This window comes from Lonchura striata, chromosome 1 (assembly GCF_050655825.1).
Source record: "Lonchura striata isolate lonStrDom1 chromosome 1, ASM5065582v1, whole genome shotgun sequence".
Lineage (NCBI taxonomy): Eukaryota > Metazoa > Chordata > Aves > Passeriformes > Estrildidae > Lonchura > Lonchura striata.
Genome location: NC_140703.1, coordinates 116,398,776 through 116,420,876, shown reverse-complemented (window position 1 = coordinate 116,420,876; position 22,101 = coordinate 116,398,776). Strand labels below are relative to the sequence as shown.

Sequence of the window (22,101 nt, the reverse complement as noted above, 5' to 3'; positions counted from 1 at the left end):
GTAGTTTAATTAGAAGTGTGTGATGTCACAAGGTAGAAAATTTAGAGTTTAAAGTTTTAGAAGATAGAAATATATATAGAAAAAGATAAAAGTTTTAAAGCAGAAGCTAGTCCTTCATCTTCTTTACATTCTTCACCTTCTTCACCTTCTCCTCCTTCTTCACCTTCTCCTTTTTCTTCTTCTCCTCCTTCAGAAGTTTAAGTAGTGTTATATAATTAGACAAAAACCATCCACATTACAGGACATGAATAATTACTCATTAAGTTAAAATAATTTGCGTCATTTCTTAATTTGATAATTTAACCCTAAAAAACCTCACAGAAAAAAAAAATAATTATCCGTTTTGTAACTTATTAGTGAAATGCTATAGAACTCACAACTTGGAAAACTCTAATATCAATAAAAATAATAAACATCTAAATCCAAAATTCCATCTCAAACACATCAATCCCAACCTTATCAAAAACAAAACAAAACAAAACAAAAAACCTAACCCAGCATTTAATGAGCCAGGTCTCATCCCCATCCTGTCAGTCACCACTGGTTGCTCCTGGGTGCTGGAATTTTGGGAAGCTGCTCCCAGGAGATCCGAGTGTGATTTATCTCTTCCAAAATCCAGGTTTGCTCTTGCCCTCGACCAGTTCCTGAGGGCAAAGCTGGTGATGGATTTCAACATTGTCCCTGGAGTTTTAACCTGGCCAGGAACAACTGAGGTCATTGAGGAGACACGAATAGAGAATTTACAGGTAATGTTTCAAAATAAAAGAGCAGGAAATTGTCCTGCTCCTCCCTGCCAAGGGAGATGGGGGCTGAAGGAAGGATGGGGAGCAGCAGGGCAGGACTTGCTCAGGCTCTGACACCTCCAGGTGGCCTGGCTGAGCTGGCAGGACCCTGAGCCTGGAATTCCAGTTGGGTAAATTCCAGTTCTCCTTTTTCCACAATGGGAACTGTGCAGTTTACACAGGCCCAGTGGGTTTGGAGAGCAAGCTTTGTTTGAGCTCACCAGGTAAAATAATTTTCCATTTGTCATTTTCCATCAGTTTTTGTTCATCATTATTTGTTTATTATTTTTATAATTTTCCCATTTATCATTTTCCAGTTATCATTTTTCCATTTGTCATTTTTATTTATATATTTTTTTCTTTTTCTTTTTTTTTTTTTCCATTTATCATTTATCACAATTGTCCAGACAGGGCCCGAGTGTGGCACTCAGTGACAAGGTGGGGATGTGTCACAGGTTAGATTTTGGAACTCTTTTCCAGTCCCAGGGATTTTGGGATGATGTTTGATTCCCTTCCTTGCACACTCCCAAACTTTCAGGTGTGAGCACGCAATTCTGAGGAGAACCACTTAAAAATCTGAGCTGGCAGAAACAGGAAGTTGAAAATTTAAATCCAAACTAGGAGACTGACCATGTAGTCCCTGGATAAAACATTGGGATTTATGTGGTACAATTCCCTCTTTGGAAAAATCTGTCACCAGGAGCTGCTCTGCACAGAGGCATTTTTGACACAGCAAAATTTGGAAGGTTTTTCACTTGGCCAAACTCCCCAGACCTGCAGAGTTTGTGGTAGAAAGAACATTCCTGGGCTTTTTCCTGCCAAAAATCACCCTCGGGATTTCTCAGAGACAAGCTGGATCCATCCATCCATGGTCTGGGACCTGGGATAATGCAGATATCTGCCAGGCTTTATCAGGGCTCTGTTCTTGGTGGTGTTTTATTGATCTGGGATGCCTTGAGAAGGCTGAGCTGGAGCAGAGATTAAATCAGGGATTTATTCAAGGATCTCCTCCATGGATCCACCTTGGGCAGCACCAGAGCCCAGCCAGGGCTGCACCCAAATGACCCAAAATGGTCCCAAAATGCACGAGCACTCCCGGGGCTCTCCCTGGGATCAGTTCTGCTCCATTGGCACCTTGGAGTTCATTGTCCCATTCCAGCTCCAGCCCATCAGTCCCACCCTGCTTGTTTTTCTCTCTCCAGCCCACGCTGTTTGTGCTCCTGGGCTGAGGTTTGGATCATTTGTCCTTGGTGCCCAGCTGGAGCAGGAATTGTTTTGTCTCTGCTCTGTGCACAGAGCTCAGCATCCCATCATGTGAAGCCCAGACCCACACACTAAAGCAGCACAGAATGTGAAATATAGAAAAGCTCAAACCTGAGGCATCAGTTCCAGCCCTGCCCTGATTTCACATGAAGCCACTCTGATGTTTTTCCCTCAGAAATGATCCTGGGAGACCTCCCTGGTTCCCCAGGGCCAGCTCTGAGCTTGATCCTTAGCCCAGGTGCCGGGTGAGACTCCAGAATCTTCAGAAATTACCAAAAATCTTTGGTAATTTTGGTAATCTTTGGTAATCAATTTTTGCCCCATATTCTATTTTATCATTTGGACAATGATAAAAACCATTGGAATGGGGCAGCATGTGGGACACTGGCTCAAGACAAATTTGCATTTTTCTGGATGTATGAAGCTGTGAGCTCTCAGCTTCAAGCAATCCCTGGAATATTTTGGCCATAAAAGGCCAATCTTACCTGGCTTTCCTAGAAGAGTTGTATTTTTGGGATTAGTCACTGCTTTGCCTAGAGGGATGTGTTTCACTGCAGGAGTTTGTGAATAGAAGTTGAATTTTTTCCTGGTTCTGTGCACTTTGTCCCTGATAATTCTGTGTTTTCCAGATGGCTTTAAAGAATTATATTGAAGAATGTAGATTCCCCCCAGAGCCAGATGCTGTTTGTCGATATCAGCAGTGCCATGGCTTCTCCAAAATCCAAATATATTTTACAGACCCAGATTTTAAGGTAAAGTTTCAGTGGAGAAAGGTTTGAGAAGTAAAATTTGATGTATTTTCTCCCCCTTTTTATATAATATGCTAAGCTAAATACTGCTTTTTGTTTTTTTTTTTTTTTTAATGTTCTATTTTTGCCATTTTTAGGGTTTTATACGTGTTATTTGCTGTCAGCAGTGCAGAGTGGAATTCCACATCAGCTGCTGGAAAAAGCTGAAAACAGCAAGCTACAGTGATAAAAATGATAAGGTGAGGCCTTTGCCAGACTGGAATTTTTAGTTTTTTTGAGATCATAGCATTGAGATATTTAAGGGAATTCCACAAAATTCAGCAGCCAGGTTAAAATGAAGGGAAATCTGGAACTCCTAAAATGATTCTGGAAGTTGACTCTTAGGCGTGAAGTTGGAGGAGGGAATAAAAGAATAAAAAATGCCCCAGATTTTTCGATGATTTTTGATTTTCAGCCCTTCCCAAGTCAGCATCCAGGAAGAATTTGGGATTGTGCTTCCTTTAATTGCTTTGGTCACCTCAAATTGAGGAATTAATTTGTACAGGGATGTAAATGGTGTGTGGATTTAAATGCCTTTGTTGTGTGTGTCCTTTTCTCCTGCAGGATTTCCTTAAGGAAATTTGTTTTACTCCTGATTGTAAAGGCCTTATTTCAAAAATAGTTATTTTCAGTTCTACTGGGCTGGTAAAATGTGAAGTAAGTATAGTCATATTTTATATGAATTGAATTAGAATATTAGGGGGGATAAAATTAAGTGGGAATGTAACAGCAAGAAAAAAATGGTGCTGCCTTCACAGAATTATTTAGGAATATGAATTTCCTGTTCTAGTGGAGCAGGAATTGCCTTGTGGTGTTGGTCACCTTGTCATGGATGGGAATGGAATTCCATGAATTCAATAATCCTTCAGGAATAACTCCCCAGAGGCACGGGGAGATGGAAAATTCTGCCCAGATTATGAATCCTCCCCAGGGCAATACTGACCTGAGAGAAGCAGAAATGATTGTGGGGTTTCTTGTGTCATAACCCAGATTTAATTCCTGTCCTATCCCTTATTTTGGTAGTTTGAACAAAAAATCCCAAAACTCAAGGAACCACCAAAGGCCTGTATAAAACAGAAATGTTCAAGGTAAGATTTGTCCTGTTTGAATCGATTTGAGAGCAAAGCAGGAGAGATTTTAATGCCTTTTTACAAATATTTTGGGAAGTTATCCTTGCCCTTTGGCCTGAAAAACCAAAAAAATCTGGTAAAATCCATTATAATCTAATGGTAAAAGCATTTAAATTGTTCCACAGAATTTATTTTGAGTGAATGCTTAGAAAGTGTAAATAAAAATGTATTTTATGCTGCTGCTCTAGTCACTGCTACCCAGACATTTGACATAACTGAGTTTGCAATTTTTTGGTCAAGTAAGCTTTAAATAATGAGGAATTAAGCTGAGAGGACAAACAAAACAGATTTTTAAAAAGGAAAGGAATAAAATGTTAATATTTGGTTTTAAATGCTGAGTCATAAATTAAGAATAAGAATAATGAAACCAATTCTCATTTAGACATCTTTAATGGGAGTAAAAGTTGTTACATCTTGAGGAAATCAATATTTTCACGAAGTTTTGTGGTCTCTGCTTCTAAACGAGGACCACTTTTATTCCATTTGTACTTTGCAGTGTGATATTTTCACCTCAATTAACGTTTGAATTGCTTTTTGCAGTCTTAGGAAGATAAAAATGAAGGAGGAAAAAAAAGAGCGACGAAAACGAGCGCGAGAAGAGGCTCGGAATTGTGCCAGGAAAAAAGCTGAGGAAAAGCAGGAGGGAAGTGCCCAAGGCCAGTTCAGCCAGCACAGGGGTAGGTGGGAATGGGGAATTCTTGGATTTCTCCATGGAAATCGGAATGGGAGGTTTGGGGTCCCCATCCCAAGGAAGGAGGCGGCACTCGGAGCTCTGGGCTGGGACAAGGTGGGGACAGAGGTTGGGTTTGGTGATCTCCGAGGGCTTTTCCTGCCTCAGTTCTCCTGGGATTTTGGGATTCTGAGTTAGCACAGGGCAGTGGAATCAGCGTTCTGAAAAAGCCCAGGTCAGTCACAGCAGAGTCCTAACACTGAGCAGCAACACTGCGGAAAATCTGCATTTTTACTTTAGACAAATTTTATTTAGCTTCTGTTTTTATTGTCCAAACTGCTGGGGGATGTCACGCAGTTTATTCCTTGTTGAAAATCTTGATTTTTTTTTTTTCCTTGGCTGGTTCCTGCAGAATCAGCCTGGAGAGGGAAGAGGCTCCAATGCTGAGTGAACCCACTGAAAAGGGATTTCAGGAAAAGCACCTTGGGACACTTAGAGAAGAAAATATCTCAAATAAAGACAGGCTGATCTCCTACCTGCAGTGACTTGAAAAGTACATTTCAGATGATTGGGGAAAATAAAAATACTGTGGCTTTGTAGGCATTTAAAGCTTCAACTTTTCCTTGCTGGATGTTGGCTGCTCCACATTCCAGAGCTGGGAACTTCCCCTGCAGCTTCTCGGGGCAAAGGAAAAGGGGGAATGTTGGAAATTTTATTTTTTTGTCTGTATTATCAACTTGGGATATAATTAATTTATAATTTCCTAGGATTCCCTGTTAAATACTCCGGGTGTATCTTTTTAATCCCATGTTTGGTGTTCTCTGGGTGCCTGATCCCTGTTCAATGGCTTATCCTGAAAAATTTGGGATATTTTGGCTTCCCTGTGGATTTGTAAAGTCATTTATTATTATAATTTCATTTTTTCCTGTTTGTTTTAAATCTTTGCTCTCTCCTTTTCTCTGGCTCATCTTTAATTGTGATCCTTGGAACCAATGCAGGTCATTGTGACCTCATCCTAAAAATCTGGGCAAGGTGATTGTTTCCTTAAATAAAAATTTAAACCAACTTTGGATCAAATTCCTAGTGCTCAGGTGGTATGGAAGAAAATAATTCTTTAAACCCTGTAAATTCAGTGTAAAATGAACAATTAGAAACACCACTTAACCCAAATTATCTGTGCTTTGTAAGTTGGTTTAAGTTTTTTAAGCTTTGTGAAGTTTTTTAGGCTTTGAAAAAGTTTTTTAAGCTTTTGAAAGTTGCTTTTTAGGTTGGAATTGTGGTAAGGACAATGAAATCTTGCTGATTCCTAATGCTCAGGATGTATGGAAGAAAAGAATTCTTTAAACCCTGTAAATTTCAGCGTAAAACAATTAGAAACACCACTTAACCCAAATTATCTGTGCTTTATAAATTGGTTTAAGTTTTTGAAGCTTTGTGAAGTTTTTTTAAGCTTTGAAAAGTTTTTTAAGCTTTTGAAAGTTGCTTTTTAGGTTGGAATGGTGGTAGGGATGATGAAATCTTGCTGATTCTGTGCTTTTTTAAGTTGGCATATTTTGAATTTTCCAGGTTCTGGCCAGGATTTGTACGCTGGGGACTTGGTCCTGCAGCACATCCAGCGCAATTCCGAGCAGATCAAAGCTGCTGTCCCCGACTCTGCCAAATTATTAAAGGAGCTGCTGGCCTGGGGTGTGATCAGAGAGGAGGATTTCATCTTCCATTGCCAAATGAGCAGCACTCCCCAGGAGGTGCTGGAGCAGCTGCTCAGCTCCCTGAGCCAGCAGAAATGCCGGGTGCGGAGCCGGGCCTTCCTGCACGTGCTGAGCCAGCTGGGAGAGGTGGATCCCAAAGTGCACAAGTGGCTGCAGCACCTGGACAACCTGGGTGGGTCCTGTGAGCAGCACGGAAAATTCTCTTTTTGCCTCCTTTGAAGCAGCCAGGTCACACTTCTCCTCTTCGTCCTATCCCTGGTTTCCAGAGGGGAGCACAGCTCGGGTGGTAAATGCTGGTATTTGGAGCAATGACGTGGTTTGGGAGTGTAAAGAATGGTGGGGTTTTGCCATTCAACTTGGAAATAATTTCATGTTGGTGCTCTGCAGTTTGCTGTTGGGCTTATAATGGGAAAAAAGTGGAATTTTGGGGTTTGGGGTTTTGCTTTATCACATCCATATCCTTCCAAGGATTCATAGAATTCTTAGCCTTTTCTCCTCTTCTCTTCTCTTCTCTTCTCTTCTCTTCTCTTCTCTTCTCTTCTCTTCTCTCCTCTCCTCTCCTCTCCTCTCCTCTCCTCTCCTCTCCTCTCCTCTCCTCTCCTCTCCTCTCCTCTCCTCTCCTCTCCTCTCCTCTCCTCTCCTCTCCTCTCCTCTCCTCTCCTCTCCTCTCCTCTCCTCTCCTCTCCTCTCCTCTCCTCTCCTCTCCTCTCCTCTCCTCTCCTCTCCTCTCCTCTCCTCTCCTCTCCTCTCCTCTCCTCTCCTCTCCTCTCCTCTCCTCTCCTCTCCTCTCCTCTCCTCTCCTCTCCTCTCCTCTCCTCTCCTCTCCTCTCCTCTCCCCCCTTCCCCTTCCCCTTCCCCTTCCCCTTCCCCTATTCTCTGATCCAAATCTTATTATTATTATGCAAATACTAATTGCTGGCAGTAGAATTTTTATCAATACCATTCCTCATTTTTTGTTTGCATTTCCAAGGCACAAAAGCTCTCACATCATCTGTACATGGAATTTCTAGACCAAACTCTTGCCCTTTGAAGAGGAATATCACCTTTTAAGCACTAACAATCTGAAGCTGGAATGAAATATTGGGATTTTTTTTCCCATCTTTTTCAGGTCTGACAGCTACAGAAAACTTTCTCCTTCAATATGGCCAAGTTCTGCAAGAGCTTGACTATTCTATTTTAACCCCACTGTGGAACCACAAATATGGCAGTAAATTTGATTACGTGGCAGCTGATGGTGAAAAGCAAGAAATTTGTGATTATTTCCTCACCCCTCCCCTAGAGAAATCCCGTTGTTTTATATGGCTTTTAGAAGAAAACAGAGACTATTTCCCACACCTCCATCAAGCTTTAGATGATTTCTTTGATAAAATGGGTGAGTAGGCAATGGGATCAAACTTTTCCAATAAAAATTCATTTTTATTATGCAGGTTTTAACATTAAAGTTCTGCAGCTGCGGTTTTGGAGCTGCTTTGGTGGTGTTGGCTAAAGGGTTAGTTCTGGAATTCTTGTGATTTCACAGTTAAATTGTAAATTAATGAAAATATTGTTATTTCCATCAATCACCATGACTTCTATCCTTTCGACAGATGATCCAACTATTATATTAAAGAAGCAGGGAAATGAGAATTTACCAGTAAGTGAACTTCATTTCTCTTTGCCCTCAGCTCAAAAAGAACTTTTTGCTTTTTCAGAAAAGGAAATATTTTGCAGCCTTGTCCTCCAGACTTACTGGAGTTTTAATCTCTTGTTTTAGCTCCCTTTTCTTAAATTATTTGATTTTTGAATTATTTAATAATAATTTTTCAAGTGTGCCTCATTCTGAATCACTTTTTGATTGGTGCAATCATTAAAATCCATCCCAATTGGCAGAAATAGATTTTGAATTTCAGTTAATTCTGTGTTTGAGGCACCCTCGTTTGACGTTCTTGTCTGCAGTGAAATTTACCTTTAAAAACCAAATTTACTTTTGATTCAGAATAAAGCTTCCAATTAATGCACATCTTAGTGAAATGCAGAATTTGTAATGTGCACATTAATAAAATGAAGAATTTTTAATGTACACATCAATAAAATGCAGAATTTTTAATGTACATATTAGTAAAATGCAGACTTTAATGTACATGTTAATAAATGCAGAATTTTAAGTGTACACTAATGAAGAATTTTCAATGTACATGTTAATAAAATGCAGAATTTTTAATGTACATGTTAATGAAGTGCAGATGTTAAAAATCAATACATTGATGAAATGCAGAATTTTTAATGTACAGATTAATAAAATTCAGATTTTTAATGAAATGCAGAATTTTTTTTCTTTTGCATTTCATGAACTGGGAAAATCCAAGAATGAGATGAAAACCAGCACAAGAAAACTCCTTTGATTTCAGTGTTACAGCCTAAAATAACCTGTGATTATTCTGTTCTTGTGTAACCCAAATCCTGCTAAAGAATTAATTCAAATTTCAGTTCCTTCATCTTTGTCTTTCTTGGAAAACTGAAGCAACATTTGCCAATGCTCTGCCTTCATTTTATTTTCAGAATAATGAAATCAAAGTTAAAAACAAAAACAGGAAGAAGAATTTGAAAGATTCAAAGGTCAGTAACTTTAGAGCTGCTAAAGCAGCTATTGCCAAGCAAATAACCTTATTTACTACTAAAAATCCACCTAAAAACTGGGAATTTTTTAGCATTTCTGGCATTCTGATGAATGGGAGCTGAATTTATGAATACCTTGAGTAGACTCTTTACTGAAGCAGCTTTTCCTGAAGTAAAATTAAGCTGTTAAGACTTAAATGATGCAGTTTTGTTAAAATTTATCAGTAGAAAAGTGATTTTTAAATTTATTTATGACTCACTTTGGCTCTGACTGGAGGCACCTTCCACTGGCTTAATTCTGAATTGTTCTTGTGATTTTGATTTTTCATGTGGGAAGATGGGAATTCAGTGCAAAAATTCCATTTCATGCTCTGGAATGTTATTAATTATTCATTATTTTATAGATTTGATTGGGTTGTTATTCTGCCAGAATTTTCTGCTGCCTTTTAGAGGATTTTGCTTTATTGGAAACCTCATGCCCTCATACTTTTATAATTTTTCTAGAATTTCAAGAGTAAACTTCATTTTTTTTCCCTTAGGATTTATTTTTCTGATTTAAGTGCATTTATTTGTGTATTTCTAAATTATTAGATAATAAAAATAAAGACAACTAAAATGTCTATTACGGTGTAGGCAATAATAACCAGAGTCACATGTGGAATTAGGGATAACTCCTGCTTGTGGTAAATCTGTTACAGCCTCAAATTTAAAAGAATGTTTAATTACATTTTGATGAAATTGGTAAAATAAATAGGGATTTGGGGCTGAATATCCCAATTTCTTTTTTCCAAATAAGTTCTGAAGAAGGAATTAATAACTTTAATTAAGTATTTTCTTGCTGTGGCTTAGCACTGATAATTTTACCTGGAAATTTTCCAGTTCATAATGAACATGATGAATGTAAAGAACAAAATTCAGTGTAAGTAAGTTATTCCTGGTCTTTGCAGTGGATTATTTTACATGACCTTTTGTGAGGTAAAAACTAAAAGAAATCTCTTTTTAATTAGTCTATTTTAGTATTATCCAGTGGAGCTAGTACAGCACCACGAGAAGAAGATAAGATATTTATAGAAGAAAATAATCTGTGAGTACTTGATTCTGCTTTTATTGCCCAAACTCCAAATTGCTGGAGAAGAATCCTTTAAAAACACCAGGGTTGGCTTATTTTGATTTTTTTTTTTTTTCTGATTTTTAAGGTACAGAGATTTTCCAAATGAACCCTTTGCAATCCCAGAACATCTCCAGGAGCAACTTGAGGAATTCGAAGCTCGCTATAATAATTCAAATAGTAACAATTATCAAATGAATAATAATAATAATCCAGATCCAATCTCTGAGAATTTATATGAGTGAGTATAAATTTCTGTGCTCGGCAGCTTCGGGGGATTGAATTTTACTTCGTAATTTTAATAATTTTTTGGATGCATTGGAATCCTGGTGTGTGTAGTGTGTCTGTGAAGGAATGGATTAAATGAATGGATTTAAAAACTTTACTCAATTATAACAATTTGTTGTTTTGGTTTTTTCCTAGTTATTTCTCTCAAATCTTGGATGAACATGGCCCTCTGGAAATTAATAATAAATTACTGGTTGGGGAATATGAAAATTTCCCTGAGGAAACTCGGAAGGTGGTGGAAGATGCAGGAGGCCTGGAGCCCTTCCTGCTGAAATCCCTTCGTTTCATCATGAAGGATAATCTGATTGGGCTGAAGAAACACTCGGTGCTTTTTGAAGGAAATCCAAGCAGAAACGAGCCTGGCAATAATAAAAAGGAAAATCCATCTGGGGAATTCCAGAGGAATTCTTCCCACAGCAAGCTGACTTTGAATCCCTACGCCCAGGAGTTCAAGCCTCTCTCGTACCCTGTGGATGCCCCTTCAGCAGCACCTCCTGATTTAGCAGATTATCACACCCCACAATATTTGTCCTGCTCCTTCCCCGCCTCCTGCTCTCCTGGGAATCCTCTGGAAAATCAAGGTGTTGATTCCATGGAAAACGAGGCTCCATTTTCGGGTGTTTTGCTGGAGGGCTTCGAGCCCGCGGGCCCGGCTGTGTTTTTGCCTCAGAGCTCCTGGGGTTATCAATATGGAATATTGCCCCTGGCACAGGCCGGGTTTATTTATGCTCATCCTGCAGCTCCTCAGAAAAATGTGGAATCGGCAATTCCACATAGGAAATACGGCCCTGAGGGATTTGTGCCAGGTGAAATCCAGGAGCACAAAGACCTTCAGGGCCAGTTGGGGAATTCGGATAAAAAGGATTCAGCTTTTCCAAATGGTTCGGGTCAAGCTGAGGAAGATAAATGTGTTGAAAAGAAAAAAGCAAGGAGTAATAAAGCTGGGATGAAGAGCAATCCTCACACGAGGATGGTGGCTGTTCAGGTAAGGAAGGGAACAATGCTGGAGAGATTTTATGGCCACCAGGATGAGCAGAGGGATGGAGCAGCTCTGCTGGCAGGAAAGGCTGGCACAGCTGGGATTGTTCACCTGCACAGGAGAAGCTTTGGGCTGAGCTCAGGGCGAGCCCCAGGAAAGCTGGAGAGAGACAATTTCCAGGGATGGAGGGACAGCACACAGGGAATGGCTTCACACTGAGAGAAGAAAGGCTTGTTTTGGATATTAGGAAGGAATTGTTCCCTGTGATGGTAAAGAGGGGCTGGGATGGAATTCCCAGAGCAGCTGTGGCTGCCCCTGGATCCCTGGCAGTGCCCAAGGCCAGGTTGGACACTGGGGCTGGAGCAGCCTGGGACAGTGGGAGGTGTCCCTGCCATGGCAGGGGTGGCACTGGGTGGGCTTTGAGGTCCCTTCCATGCCTAATTCCAGGTTTGCATCTCCTTTCTCCCTCTAGGAGACTCCTACTAAAACTCTGTGTTCTATCCCTGGTATAGAGTTCTTCCATCACTGTGTTTTCATCCCAGATTTACAGATTCCAGGCCCAGTTAATGAACTAAAATTAAACTTTTCCACATGGCAGGGGTGGCACTGGATGAGTTTTAAGATCCCTTCCAACCCAAACTACTCAAGGTGCCTGAGAACTTTAAATTGCTGCCACTCGCTGTGATCACCCATTTCTCATTTGTAATTCTTCAGAGCTGCTCGCTGAATCTTCTTGTGCCTGAAGTTTTTGCAGCTCTTTTTTTCCTGGGTATCACAGAGGGAATTGCTGCACAAAAGTTTCAGCTTCACTTTAGAAATGAAGCAAAGTCATTCCGTGTTGTTGTTTTTTTTCCTTCTGTGATGAGTTCAGGGATTTATTTTCACTTCCACAACATTGGAGGATTTGTGGAGAAGGGGAGGCTTAGGGGGGACCTCACTCACTGCCACTCCCTGACAGGAGGGTGAGACACTTCCTGCAAATCTTCATTTTTCAGATATTTAGAGCATGGCTTTATTTAAAGACTCACAGGACTCCCTGGAGTTGCTCATGGTCAATGAAACCAGGAAAAGAAAAAGAAAAAAAAATCCCTTTCAGAAACAACTCCACAATGTTTTCTCACATCATTTATAGGCCTGGATTAGGGTTGGATTTGTAAAACTTTCAGTGAGGTATAAAAGCTCCAAACCAGAGCAGTTCATCTATGAACTGAGAATATTTTAAATCAAATTCTAATTTTTTTGTTTGTTTGTTTGTTTTCTAGGTAAATCAGGAAGTTGCTCATAGGGAAACCAATACTTTGCCTTTTCATCCATTTGAAAATCAACAGGTAAGTTCCCTGCATCCTGATTTACATTTCTCATGAGGGAGGCTAAAGGAATGCCCAAAAACTAAATAATGAAATGAAAGTTCTCTGAAAACAACAGGTTTTAACAGATATTTTGTATTTTGGGTTGTTTGGCTGTTTTTGTGTTCTGTGATGTTCTTGGCCCCACAAGAAAATTATTTTTGACCTTCACTCTGATATTTGATATTGCTCTTTGACCTTCACTCTGGTATTTGATATTGCTCTGATTGTTTTATTCTAAGTTATTCAGATGTTGAATGTTTAGGAGGTATTTCCTCACTCAAAACCTGGATTGGAATATTCCTTTTGGGCACAGAGGCAGTTCAGAGTGGTGTTAAAGGCAGGTTTATGTCTGTACTAGGAGATAAAAGTGAGAAAATGCCACCTTTGAACTGGAAACAGGCATAAATCCAACTGGTTTTTGTAACTGATGAATTTCCAGGGGGATATTCTCCGTGTGGAAAAGGAGCACCAGGTGTTGCAAGAACAACTCAGAGAAGCAGAGGAGAAATTTGAGCAGTCACAGAGCAGGAGCTTGGAGGAAGTTGCTGCTTTGGAAGAGCTGCTGAAAAAAAGTCTTGAGGAGATGGAGGTAAAGCTTCTCCCCTGCTCAGAGGTTCTGGAATCCCTGGGAGCTCTGAGGTGTCCCAGGAGCTTGGAGCAGCTCCTTGAGATGGTTGGAGGTGTCCTTCCCACCCCAGCCATTCCAGCATTCCCTGATGGATCCCTGATTTGGGATTTGTAGCATAATTACGAATTTATTTTATTTATTTATATATATATATATATATAATATTCTAATAGATACATATATATCTATCTATATATATAGATAGATATATATACTATTCTAATCCTTGTGAGATTATCTATGGGTGTTAGTAAATCTGAATTGTGTGGTTAAAATGTGTGAGCAAATCACAGTGATGTTTGGTTTTGTGTTTAGTATACTTCTAATATGAACTGTTTTACTGAGGTGTGTTAGATTGTGTGTTACTTCTGCTTGTTTATTGTTGCTATGTTTTATCTAAAGGATATCAGGTATTGGCTTAAAACCCTTAAAAGGTATTTTTTGGTATATAACTTGTTAATTTATATTTATTGGTAAAGTAATAGTCATAGTTATTGTTGGTTTTGGTTGAGTTACTCTAGGAGTGTTGTAAGTAAGAGTCAAATATCCTCAGTCTGCTCCAACTTTTACCTGAATAAATTTTCACAATAAAAATTTATTTAAAATAAAATCAATTGATCTGAATAAATTTTCACAATTCTCAGAAATGAAGTTTCCTTTTCTGCCTTCAGGTGTCCCAGAACGAGCTGGATTGGTTCCACCAGGACTCAGAAACACAAATGAAGAAATGGCAGCAGGAGAAGAAAGAAAATCGAGAGAATTTAAAAGCACTGAGGGGCACAATTAAAAAACACTCAGACACCAATGAGAGGTACAGTTGTAAACAGATTTACACCCCTCATTCTGACAGTCTAAAGACTTCAGAACTCTTTAAGGAAATTTAACCCTTGGCTGTGAAACCAGCCAGGTATTTTCTCCCAGTGTAAAGGTGAAATATGGACATGGCCACTTGATTGTTTTGATTTTTTTTGGCAAATTACAGGTAAACATCTAAAATAGCTTTGAGATAACTGATTTAGCAGTAATTCTCCTAATCAGATTTGACAATTCCTGCTGTATTTTAATGTCCTCTCTCAGTTTATAGAGCACAGACTTTGGTCCTTGAATGCCTTTGTTTTATCTTTAGTCTTAAGGAGCTGGGGCCAAATCTCCTGAAAAAATCATCAGCCTGGTTTTGTCTTAATCACTGCTTTATTAGCAATAAATTTAAATGTATTTAGAATATAATCCCTGAGCAATTTGGGTTGGGATGGACCTTAAAGACCATTTATTTCCACTCCTCCCACTGTCCCAGCTTGCTCCAACCTGACCTTGGACACTTCAAGGGCTGGAAATTCCACAATTCCTCAGGGATTAAACAGGACCTAAAACCTACAGATTGTCCTGGTGGCTATAGAGGAACATGTTCCATATTTGCTAATAAATATACTTAATAAATGTTTCATTCCTGTAGGTATTTGAAGACCATTGATGACAAGGAAAAGCAATATAATACGTATTTAAATACATTTCTGGAGACCAGGTAAAACTCACTTCCCTTTCAGCAATATTTACATTTTTTCTGCTTCACTCCGGGTAAAGGCTTAGGGGAACATAAGCACTTTAACCCATAAATTTGCTTTTATTTGCCATGAGTTAAATACTAATATTTAGAATAAAGAAAATCATACTCTCATACATTTCCCTTGATTCCATGACACTGAATAGCTGTAAAAAAACCTCTAAAATGGCATAAATTTTAAATACTGCTCTGCTGTGAACGTCACTCAAATATTTCCTTTCTTTTTCTTTCACAGTAATAAATTTGCTAATGATAAAAGCAAATTGGAAGAGCTGATAAAAAAGAGCAAAGTGAACAGCCAGGAGTGTGAGAAAAGAGCTGTTGAAGCAGAGGTACCAAAAAAATCCTTAAAAACCTTTTGTTAGAGCTGGGGTTGTGCTGATGGGAGGTGGGGAAATGATATCAAAGATATTGATTAAATATTGGAAGTGCCAAGGATGGAAATTCCACTTGACAAATCCTCACTGTAGGAACAGTGTGTGCACTTTTAATCCTCAAACTCTTGTTTCAATTCTTATTAAAACCTGGGTTAAGGTTTTATCCCTTTTTTTTTCTTGATTTTTTTTAACTGTTGTTTGTTTGTTTGGGGTGGTGGTGTTGTTTTGTTTGGCTTTTAAATTTTGTTGTTGGTGGTTTGTTTTTTGTTCTTTTTTGTCACAGATTTCAGTGCTCCAAACCTGGAAGGAAACTGAAATCTGGAAGCTCAAAGGCACCATTGCCAAGGCAGAAGGAAATCTCAGGATGCTGAGGGCACGGAGCAGGTACTGGGAGCTCCCACCAGGAATTCCACTACTCCTGCTTGTTAATTATTTACTATAGAATATTTATTCTATAGTCTACAATTATATTGACTATAAGCTTTATTTTATGTAGTTATATTGAATATAGTTTTTATTTTATGTACTTACATATAGTATTTATATGAAATATAATAATGACCAATAAATAATAATAGAAATAATGATAAGAATAATATAAAAGTGCACAGAGATTAAGGCAAATAATATTGCCCCAAACAAAATTCAGCTGGAAATTGAGTCTCGTCCTTATCCTTGTGTCTTTCCGAGCTGGGAAAATCAGATTATACGGATAATAATAATTCCAGTTATTCCTGCTCGGTGTCCCTGGAAAAGGGCTGCAGTTGAACTGATTTTAACCTGAAATCCCTTGAAAACTTTAACTGGGGTTAATTGTTGTTGGGCCAACACCACTGGTCTTAAAAATAATGGGAATGTTGGAGTTTAACTGTAAACACTCAATTTTCCAGCAGCTCAGCTTCAGCAGCTCCTGTGTTGAAGTCCCAGATTGATTCCTGGGAATTATTTATTTCAAATGTCAAGAAACAGCTGGAAAAAGTTGAGGTAAGACTTCATTTCTCTCCACCAGTTTCTCAGTTGAACTTTGGAAATGACAGCATGAATAACATGGTATTTAACTGTTTATTAAAATACCAGCAGCTTGTCCTCCAAATGCTGAGGGGAACTTTTTTAATTACAAAAGAAAGTTTGGAGTCCAGGCTGGTAATTTCTAGTGGATATATTCACTTTCTAAAAAGCAAAAATCTGCCCTTTATGCACTTGCTTCAAAATTGGGTCCTCACATGTTGTGGTTTTGGTTCGTTAATTTGAGATTTTACAAATTTTAAGACGTAATTTAATTTTAATTAATTTCGTTTCAAGATTTAAGATTTAATCTTCCCTAGATTTCCTCCTATTCGAAACCACGACACCACATCAACAGGTCTGTTCTTTTTGTTGGTGTCCTTTTGGAATTTGTGGGATTTCGTAAAAAAAAAAAAAGCAACAAAAACAAACAAAACCCAAAAAACGAAACCAAAACCAAACCAAAAAAAAGGAAAGAAAAAAAAGAAAGAAAAAACCAGGGAGCTCTGTGAGCAGCTCAGTGTATAAAATGGGATTTGAGCGAGGAGGGAGCTCAGGTTGGTGCTGGTGAGGAGGGTGCTGATGTTGGTTTTGCTTCTGCAGGCTGAGTATGAGGAGAAAATCGAGCTGGTGAAGAATGGAGCCAGGAACTGCCTGAGCAAAGTGGAAATTGTGGATTTTCCTTGGCCTCAGGGGCTCGTTGTGAGTATCCCACCTCCCCCAGCAGCTCCAGTCCCTGGCACGTCCCTTGGGGTGGCAGCAGTGGTGGGAGGTGCCAGGAGAGCACCGAGGGGATGGAGATGGAGCTGGGGGAGCAGCACATTCCCAGCTCCTGTGAGAGGCTCGAGCTCTTTAAAGCTGGAAGTGACTCACTGAGAGTTTTGTTCCTCTAGCACCAAAATCCTGGAATTTCAGGATGGTTTGGGTTGGAAGGGACCCTAAAGATCATCCAGTTCCAGCCCTGACACCTTCCACTGTCCCAGGCTGCTCCAAACCTGTGTCCAACCTGGCCTTGGCACTGCCAGGGATCCAGGGGCATCCCCACCCTCCCAGGGAACAATTCCTGCCCAACATCCCATCCACCCCTGCCCTCCTTCAGCTCAAGGCCATTCCCTGTGTCCTGTCACTCCATCCCTTGCTCCAAGCCTGTCTCCAGTTCTCCTGGAGCTTCTTTAGGCACGGGAAGGGCTTCTCTGGAACCTTCTCCAGGTTGAACAGCCCCAAAATCATTGGGATAAGCTCCATTATCCCAATCCCAGGATCCCTGGGGCTGGCAAAGCCCTCCCAGCCCAGGGAGTCCCAGCTGGGCCCCATGCCCACCTTGTCCCCAGCCCAGAGCACTCAGTGCCACCTCCAGGGGACACCTGCAGGGATGGGCACTGCAAAGCTCCCTGGGCAGCCCCTGCCAGGGCCTGAGCACCCTTTCCATGGGGAAACTTTCCCAAAGGAATTCCTGCAGCACCGTGTGTCACTGACTGCAAACACCAAGCTCAGCTGCCAGCCAGGTGTGCCAGGAAGGACAGAGCCATTTGTGGGAATGAGAACAGCCCCAGAAATCCTGTCACAGATATTTCCTCATGGCCCAACAGCTCCACCAATGCTTCGCTGCAATCAGAGCAGTTTCTTCTGACCCCTCTCATTGGTCCTTTTTAAGGTTTTTTTTTTTCTCTGTTGAAAATCTTAGTTTGTATTTTTGGTTTTTATTTTTTTGGGTCTGGGTGTAGTTTAGATTCAGGGCTCTGGTCTAATACTGACACTTTTTCTGGGCTTTTGCAAGTTCCACTCCTGTTCTCCTGCCTAAGTTCCCACTTATTTTTAGGTCTGTCCTTTCTATTTATTGACACAGAATATGGAGATAACTTTATCACCACCTATTTATTGGGAAAGAGCAGCTTTTGTGCCTCTTGTTCTGCACTTGGAATTGATTTTTTTCTGCATTAAGACCAGAGTGATCTTTTAGAAGAGAAATAACCATGAGGGCAGACAACTGCCCTGATGTAAGGGAGTTTTTCAGATAAACTGATGCCACCTTTGAGATCCTGTCACAATTCCCACTGCAAATGCTGAATCTGTTTTAATCACTGTTTCCTGTGAAATGTGTTTGTTTCCTAGACAATGCCAGGCAGACCTTCCATGTATGACCCTGCCATTATCACCTATTCCTTGGCACCTGCACATCCCAGTGCCCTTCCTGCATTTTCCAGTTCTGATGGAAAAGCACCAGCCCAGCCTCCACTCCAAGCACAGACCGGAGCTAAGCCTGCACCTGCCACCTCTGAGGCTTCTTCTGCAGCTGGCAAAACACATTCCAGAGCTCCAGAGGGGTCGCATTCCAATAAAATCTCACCATCCTGCCCATCAGGCATTTCTGGAAATAACTCCCAGCATGTCCAGCCCAACCTGACCCACCAAGATCCCTCAGCTCTGCAGCCGAGGCCTTCTGGAACTCCAAACAACAAAAAGCTTTCAAACAGAAATGAAAATATTCTTGCCCAGCTCCAGAGTATATTTCCAAATTACAGCAGGTACTGGATTGAAGGAGTGCTGTGAAACAAGGTCTGAACAGCCAGGGGTGAAAGAAAGGGATGAAGGAATTGATTTCGTTCTGCTGACAGGGATGGAGGAACAGGACAAAGAGGAATGGGTTTAAACTGCTGGAGGGCAGGGTTGAATGGGATTTTGGGAATTGGGAATTGTTCCCTGGCAGGGTGGGCAGGGGATAGAATTCCCAGAGCAGCTGGGGCTGCCCCTGGATCCCAGCCTGGGACAGTGGAAGGTGTCCCTGCCATGGCAGGGGCTGGACTGAGATGAGCTTTCAGGTCTCTCCCAGCCCAACCCCTTCCATGATTCTGGTGATGGTTCAGGAGTTTCATCCTGGAGAGTCACTGGGAGCAGGCTCCAGTTCATGGGAAAAGCTGGTTCCTGTGGTCCTGCTGGGATCCAACAGGGAGCCTGCAGTGCTCTCCAGGGCCAGCCCTGACCCTGCCTTTCCTGTCCCTGCAGCTCAGACCTTGTTGCCTCCATCAGGGAGGTGCAGAGGAGAAACAGGACCAGCGTGGCCACCCTGAGCCCGGATGAGATCCTCAGCCAGGCCACGGAGCTCATCCTGGAGCAGCAGCACAAGGTACTGGGGCTGCAGCTGCTCCTCTTCTTCCTCCCCTGGGAAATGGAGCAGCACAGCCCCAAGAACACAGTTCCTTTCTGATCCCTGTGCAGGCAGCACCTCCAGCAGGCAGAGCCCTGCAGTCCCTGGGCTCTGCTCCCCCAGCACGGGGCAGGGAAGTGCCCACGGAAGGAATCGCCCCTGGATCTGCCCAGGCAGCGCCCGGCCCCAAAACCTCCTCCAGTAAAAACCCCTCTCAGCCAAACCTGCAGCCCTGGGGAAATGCTGGAGCTGCACCTAAAGCCAAATGGACAAAGCAGGACAGTGCTGTAAGTTTTCTGTTCCGGTGCTTTGTACAAGACACAAAATAATCCTGGAGGGAAAAAAAAAATAATTGCCTCGTTTATTTTGCGTACAAAAGCTTCAGTAGATTTGGTTAAGGTTAGTGACCTTGTTAATGGAGTAGAATGTGCTGGTTAGTTGCTGATTTTTAAATAACTGGGTGTTCCTTTCCTGGCAGGCCTGCAGTAAGGATCCCTGTGCCATCTGTCACGATGAGCTGAGCACGGACTGCTGTGAGCTCGAGTGTGGCCATCACTTCCACAAAGAAGTGAGTTCTGCTCTTGTTCCTCATCTCCACCTCAAAAACAACCCCTTTACCCTCCCCTTGCCCTTCAGTGATGAAATAACAGGGCACCATTTCCTTTTCCAGCCTTTGCCCCCCAAATTTTACCCACAGCCAGCCTGCCAGAAAGCTTTAGGTATTTTTAAAGTAAAATGATTCATCAGAGTGAATTTCAGGTGATTCTTCAGAGAATGAATTTGGGGTTGGCATTTCTGGCAGCACACTCACGGAATGGGTTATCCCTGAAAACTCCATATTTGCCTCCTGATTGTAGAAATTCATGAAGTAAAAAAGCCAGGATTGTATTGGAATAGCTCCTTTTCTCCCTTTACCTTTTTCATTTAAATGCTGATTTGTCCTCGCAGAATAAATTTGGTTAGAGCAGGAGAACAGGGGTGTAGAACTTGTTGAAGAGCTTCCCCATTAGTGGCAATAATTTTCAGCCTCCAGCTGGGCTCTGTTCCCCAGTTTTGCCTGTCACCCTCTTCTGTCCCCACAGTGCATCCGAATGTGGCTGAAGCAGCATTCCAGCACCTGCCCCCTCTGCCGTGTCCACGCTCTGCTTCCCGAGGACTTCCCTGAGCTTCCTGCCTGGAACAAGTACAGCTGAGCCTCTTTGACTCCTGCTTTCCTCCCACACTTCAGAATTCAAGATGAAAAGGGGCTGCAGCACAACCCCGGTGCTGGGGGACAGGACAGAGCCCTGGGTTTATTGGCCATGGGAACAAACCTTGGGATTTGACTCCCAGATCCAGGATTTCTCCTGGTTCCTGCCTAAAGCTGTGGAGTTCAGGGCTGGCAGCACACAAAACTGATGGATTTTTAGCTAAGGAACATTGAAAGTACCAAATTCTTTTACCGGAAGGGCCAGTGCATAATTCCTTTGAGGAGGGGGCTTTTCCCTCAGATTTATTCCAAGATCAAGCAAGTAGGTGACCCTACTTTTGGAAATCAAGACATTCCCTTCCTCTGGCATAAACAATCCAGGATTCAAGCCTGGTCTGGTCTTGGCAGCTCATCTCTGTGCATAAATCCACAGCTGAGAACTCAAATTCTTTAAATAATGACTTTTAGTCACATTTCGAAGTAAGAATTTTAAATTATTCATATGGATTAATTCTTTAATCTCAAAATAAGGTTGAAATTTGAATTTCCCCCTTGTTGAAGAGCGGGTCTGTTTAAAAGGGGAGGATTTTTTAAAAGGATTTTTAGAAGGATTTTTAAGCCACACTTCCTCTGTATTTTGTGCAGGAATGGTCACCAGTAGCAGGAGGGACAGAATTCCAACAGCCCAAGGAATTTCCTTCCACTGTTTTCCAAGTCTGAAGTGGACAGAGCACCTTCAACACAGACAAATTTGTCTCACACAGCCAAAAGGTGAGGACCAGAGCCTGAGAATCATAAAATGAAACTCAAATATTCTGCTGTCTGAATCCAGGGAGCGGCACATGGATTAGGAACCCTTGGCTAATTCCAGGAATCACTTGTTCCCCACCCTGCTACATCTCCTGAAGTTTAAAATTCTTCTCTCATTAATAAGTGTATTAATTACCACCTGAATAAAAAATAAAATTACTGCTACAGCCAAACACGTTGTTTTTGTGTAGTTTTTCTGCTCACTCTGGGTTAGGAGTGAGTAACTACTCTGCTGTAGAATTAAGGCCTAAAAATTCCAGCACTGAAATCCTTTTCAGCTTCCAGTAGTTTTGGGGGGCTGCAGCTCTTCCCCAAATCCCCCTGTACCATCCCTGGTCTCAGGGAAAAGTAAATTTCACTAAATAGTACATTTCAGAAAATAGTATTTTCCTGCCCCTTTCCCAGACATTGAAATGAAAATTTCAGCTTTTTCTTGCTGAAACACCAGGGCCCAAACTGGAATTATATTATCCTGCTTGGCAGTGCTGCTGGAGAAACCAAAGGAAATTATTTTCCTTAGTTTTCTTCATTGTGCCTTTTTAGGTGCTCATCTTTACACTTCCAATTTCCATAATACAGACTGAGCCTGCCTCTACCCCGCATGGAAAATTAATGGCAAATCCATAAGTTGTGGCTGTTCCATGAAAACAACATGAAAATCCACCAGCTGTTTGTGTTGGGAAGGTTATTTCTTACTGAATTACTTTTCCTTTAAGCTGTACACT

General features: G+C 41.2%; 1 protein-coding gene across 12 annotated transcripts in view; it reads left to right on the top strand.

The window, feature by feature from the left end:
• Nucleotides 1-21,549, top strand: part of TTC3 (tetratricopeptide repeat domain 3) — a 58,619-nt gene extending 37,070 nt beyond the window's left edge. For 6 of the 12 annotated variants that reach the window (XM_085587151.1, XM_085587135.1, XM_085587176.1 and 3 more), the window contains 25 exons: nt 620-746; nt 2,675-2,797; nt 2,932-3,033; nt 3,398-3,490; nt 3,857-3,921; nt 4,504-4,640; nt 6,200-6,514; nt 7,451-7,714; nt 7,929-7,975; nt 8,881-8,937; nt 9,945-10,021; nt 10,134-10,286; nt 10,469-11,318; nt 12,575-12,640; nt 13,101-13,250; nt 13,961-14,100; nt 14,743-14,811; nt 15,086-15,182; nt 15,511-15,611; nt 16,118-16,211; nt 16,836-16,934; nt 18,345-18,757; nt 19,236-19,356; nt 19,449-19,664; nt 19,856-21,549. In XM_085587151.1, coding sequence (XP_085443277.1) covers nt 620-746; nt 2,675-2,797; nt 2,932-3,033; nt 3,398-3,490; nt 3,857-3,921; nt 4,504-4,640; nt 6,200-6,514; nt 7,451-7,714; nt 7,929-7,975; nt 8,881-8,937; nt 9,945-10,021; nt 10,134-10,286; nt 10,469-11,318; nt 12,575-12,640; nt 13,101-13,250; nt 13,961-14,100; nt 14,743-14,811; nt 15,086-15,182; nt 15,511-15,611; nt 16,118-16,211; nt 16,836-16,934; nt 18,345-18,757; nt 19,236-19,356; nt 19,449-19,664; nt 19,856-20,116 — 4,237 coding nt within the window. In that variant the 3' untranslated portion in view covers nt 20,117-21,549. The remainder of the gene's footprint in view (nt 1-619; nt 747-2,674; nt 2,798-2,931; nt 3,034-3,397; nt 3,491-3,856; nt 3,922-4,503; nt 4,641-6,199; nt 6,515-7,450; nt 7,715-7,928; nt 7,976-8,880; nt 8,938-9,944; nt 10,022-10,133; nt 10,287-10,468; nt 11,319-12,574; nt 12,641-13,100; nt 13,251-13,960; nt 14,101-14,742; nt 14,812-15,085; nt 15,183-15,510; nt 15,612-16,117; nt 16,212-16,835; nt 16,935-18,344; nt 18,758-19,235; nt 19,357-19,448; nt 19,665-19,855) is intronic. The other 6 variants (XM_085587162.1, XM_085587156.1, XR_014957201.1 and 3 more) reach the window with 6 other exon arrangements.
• Nucleotides 21,550-22,101: the final 552 nt, after the last annotated feature.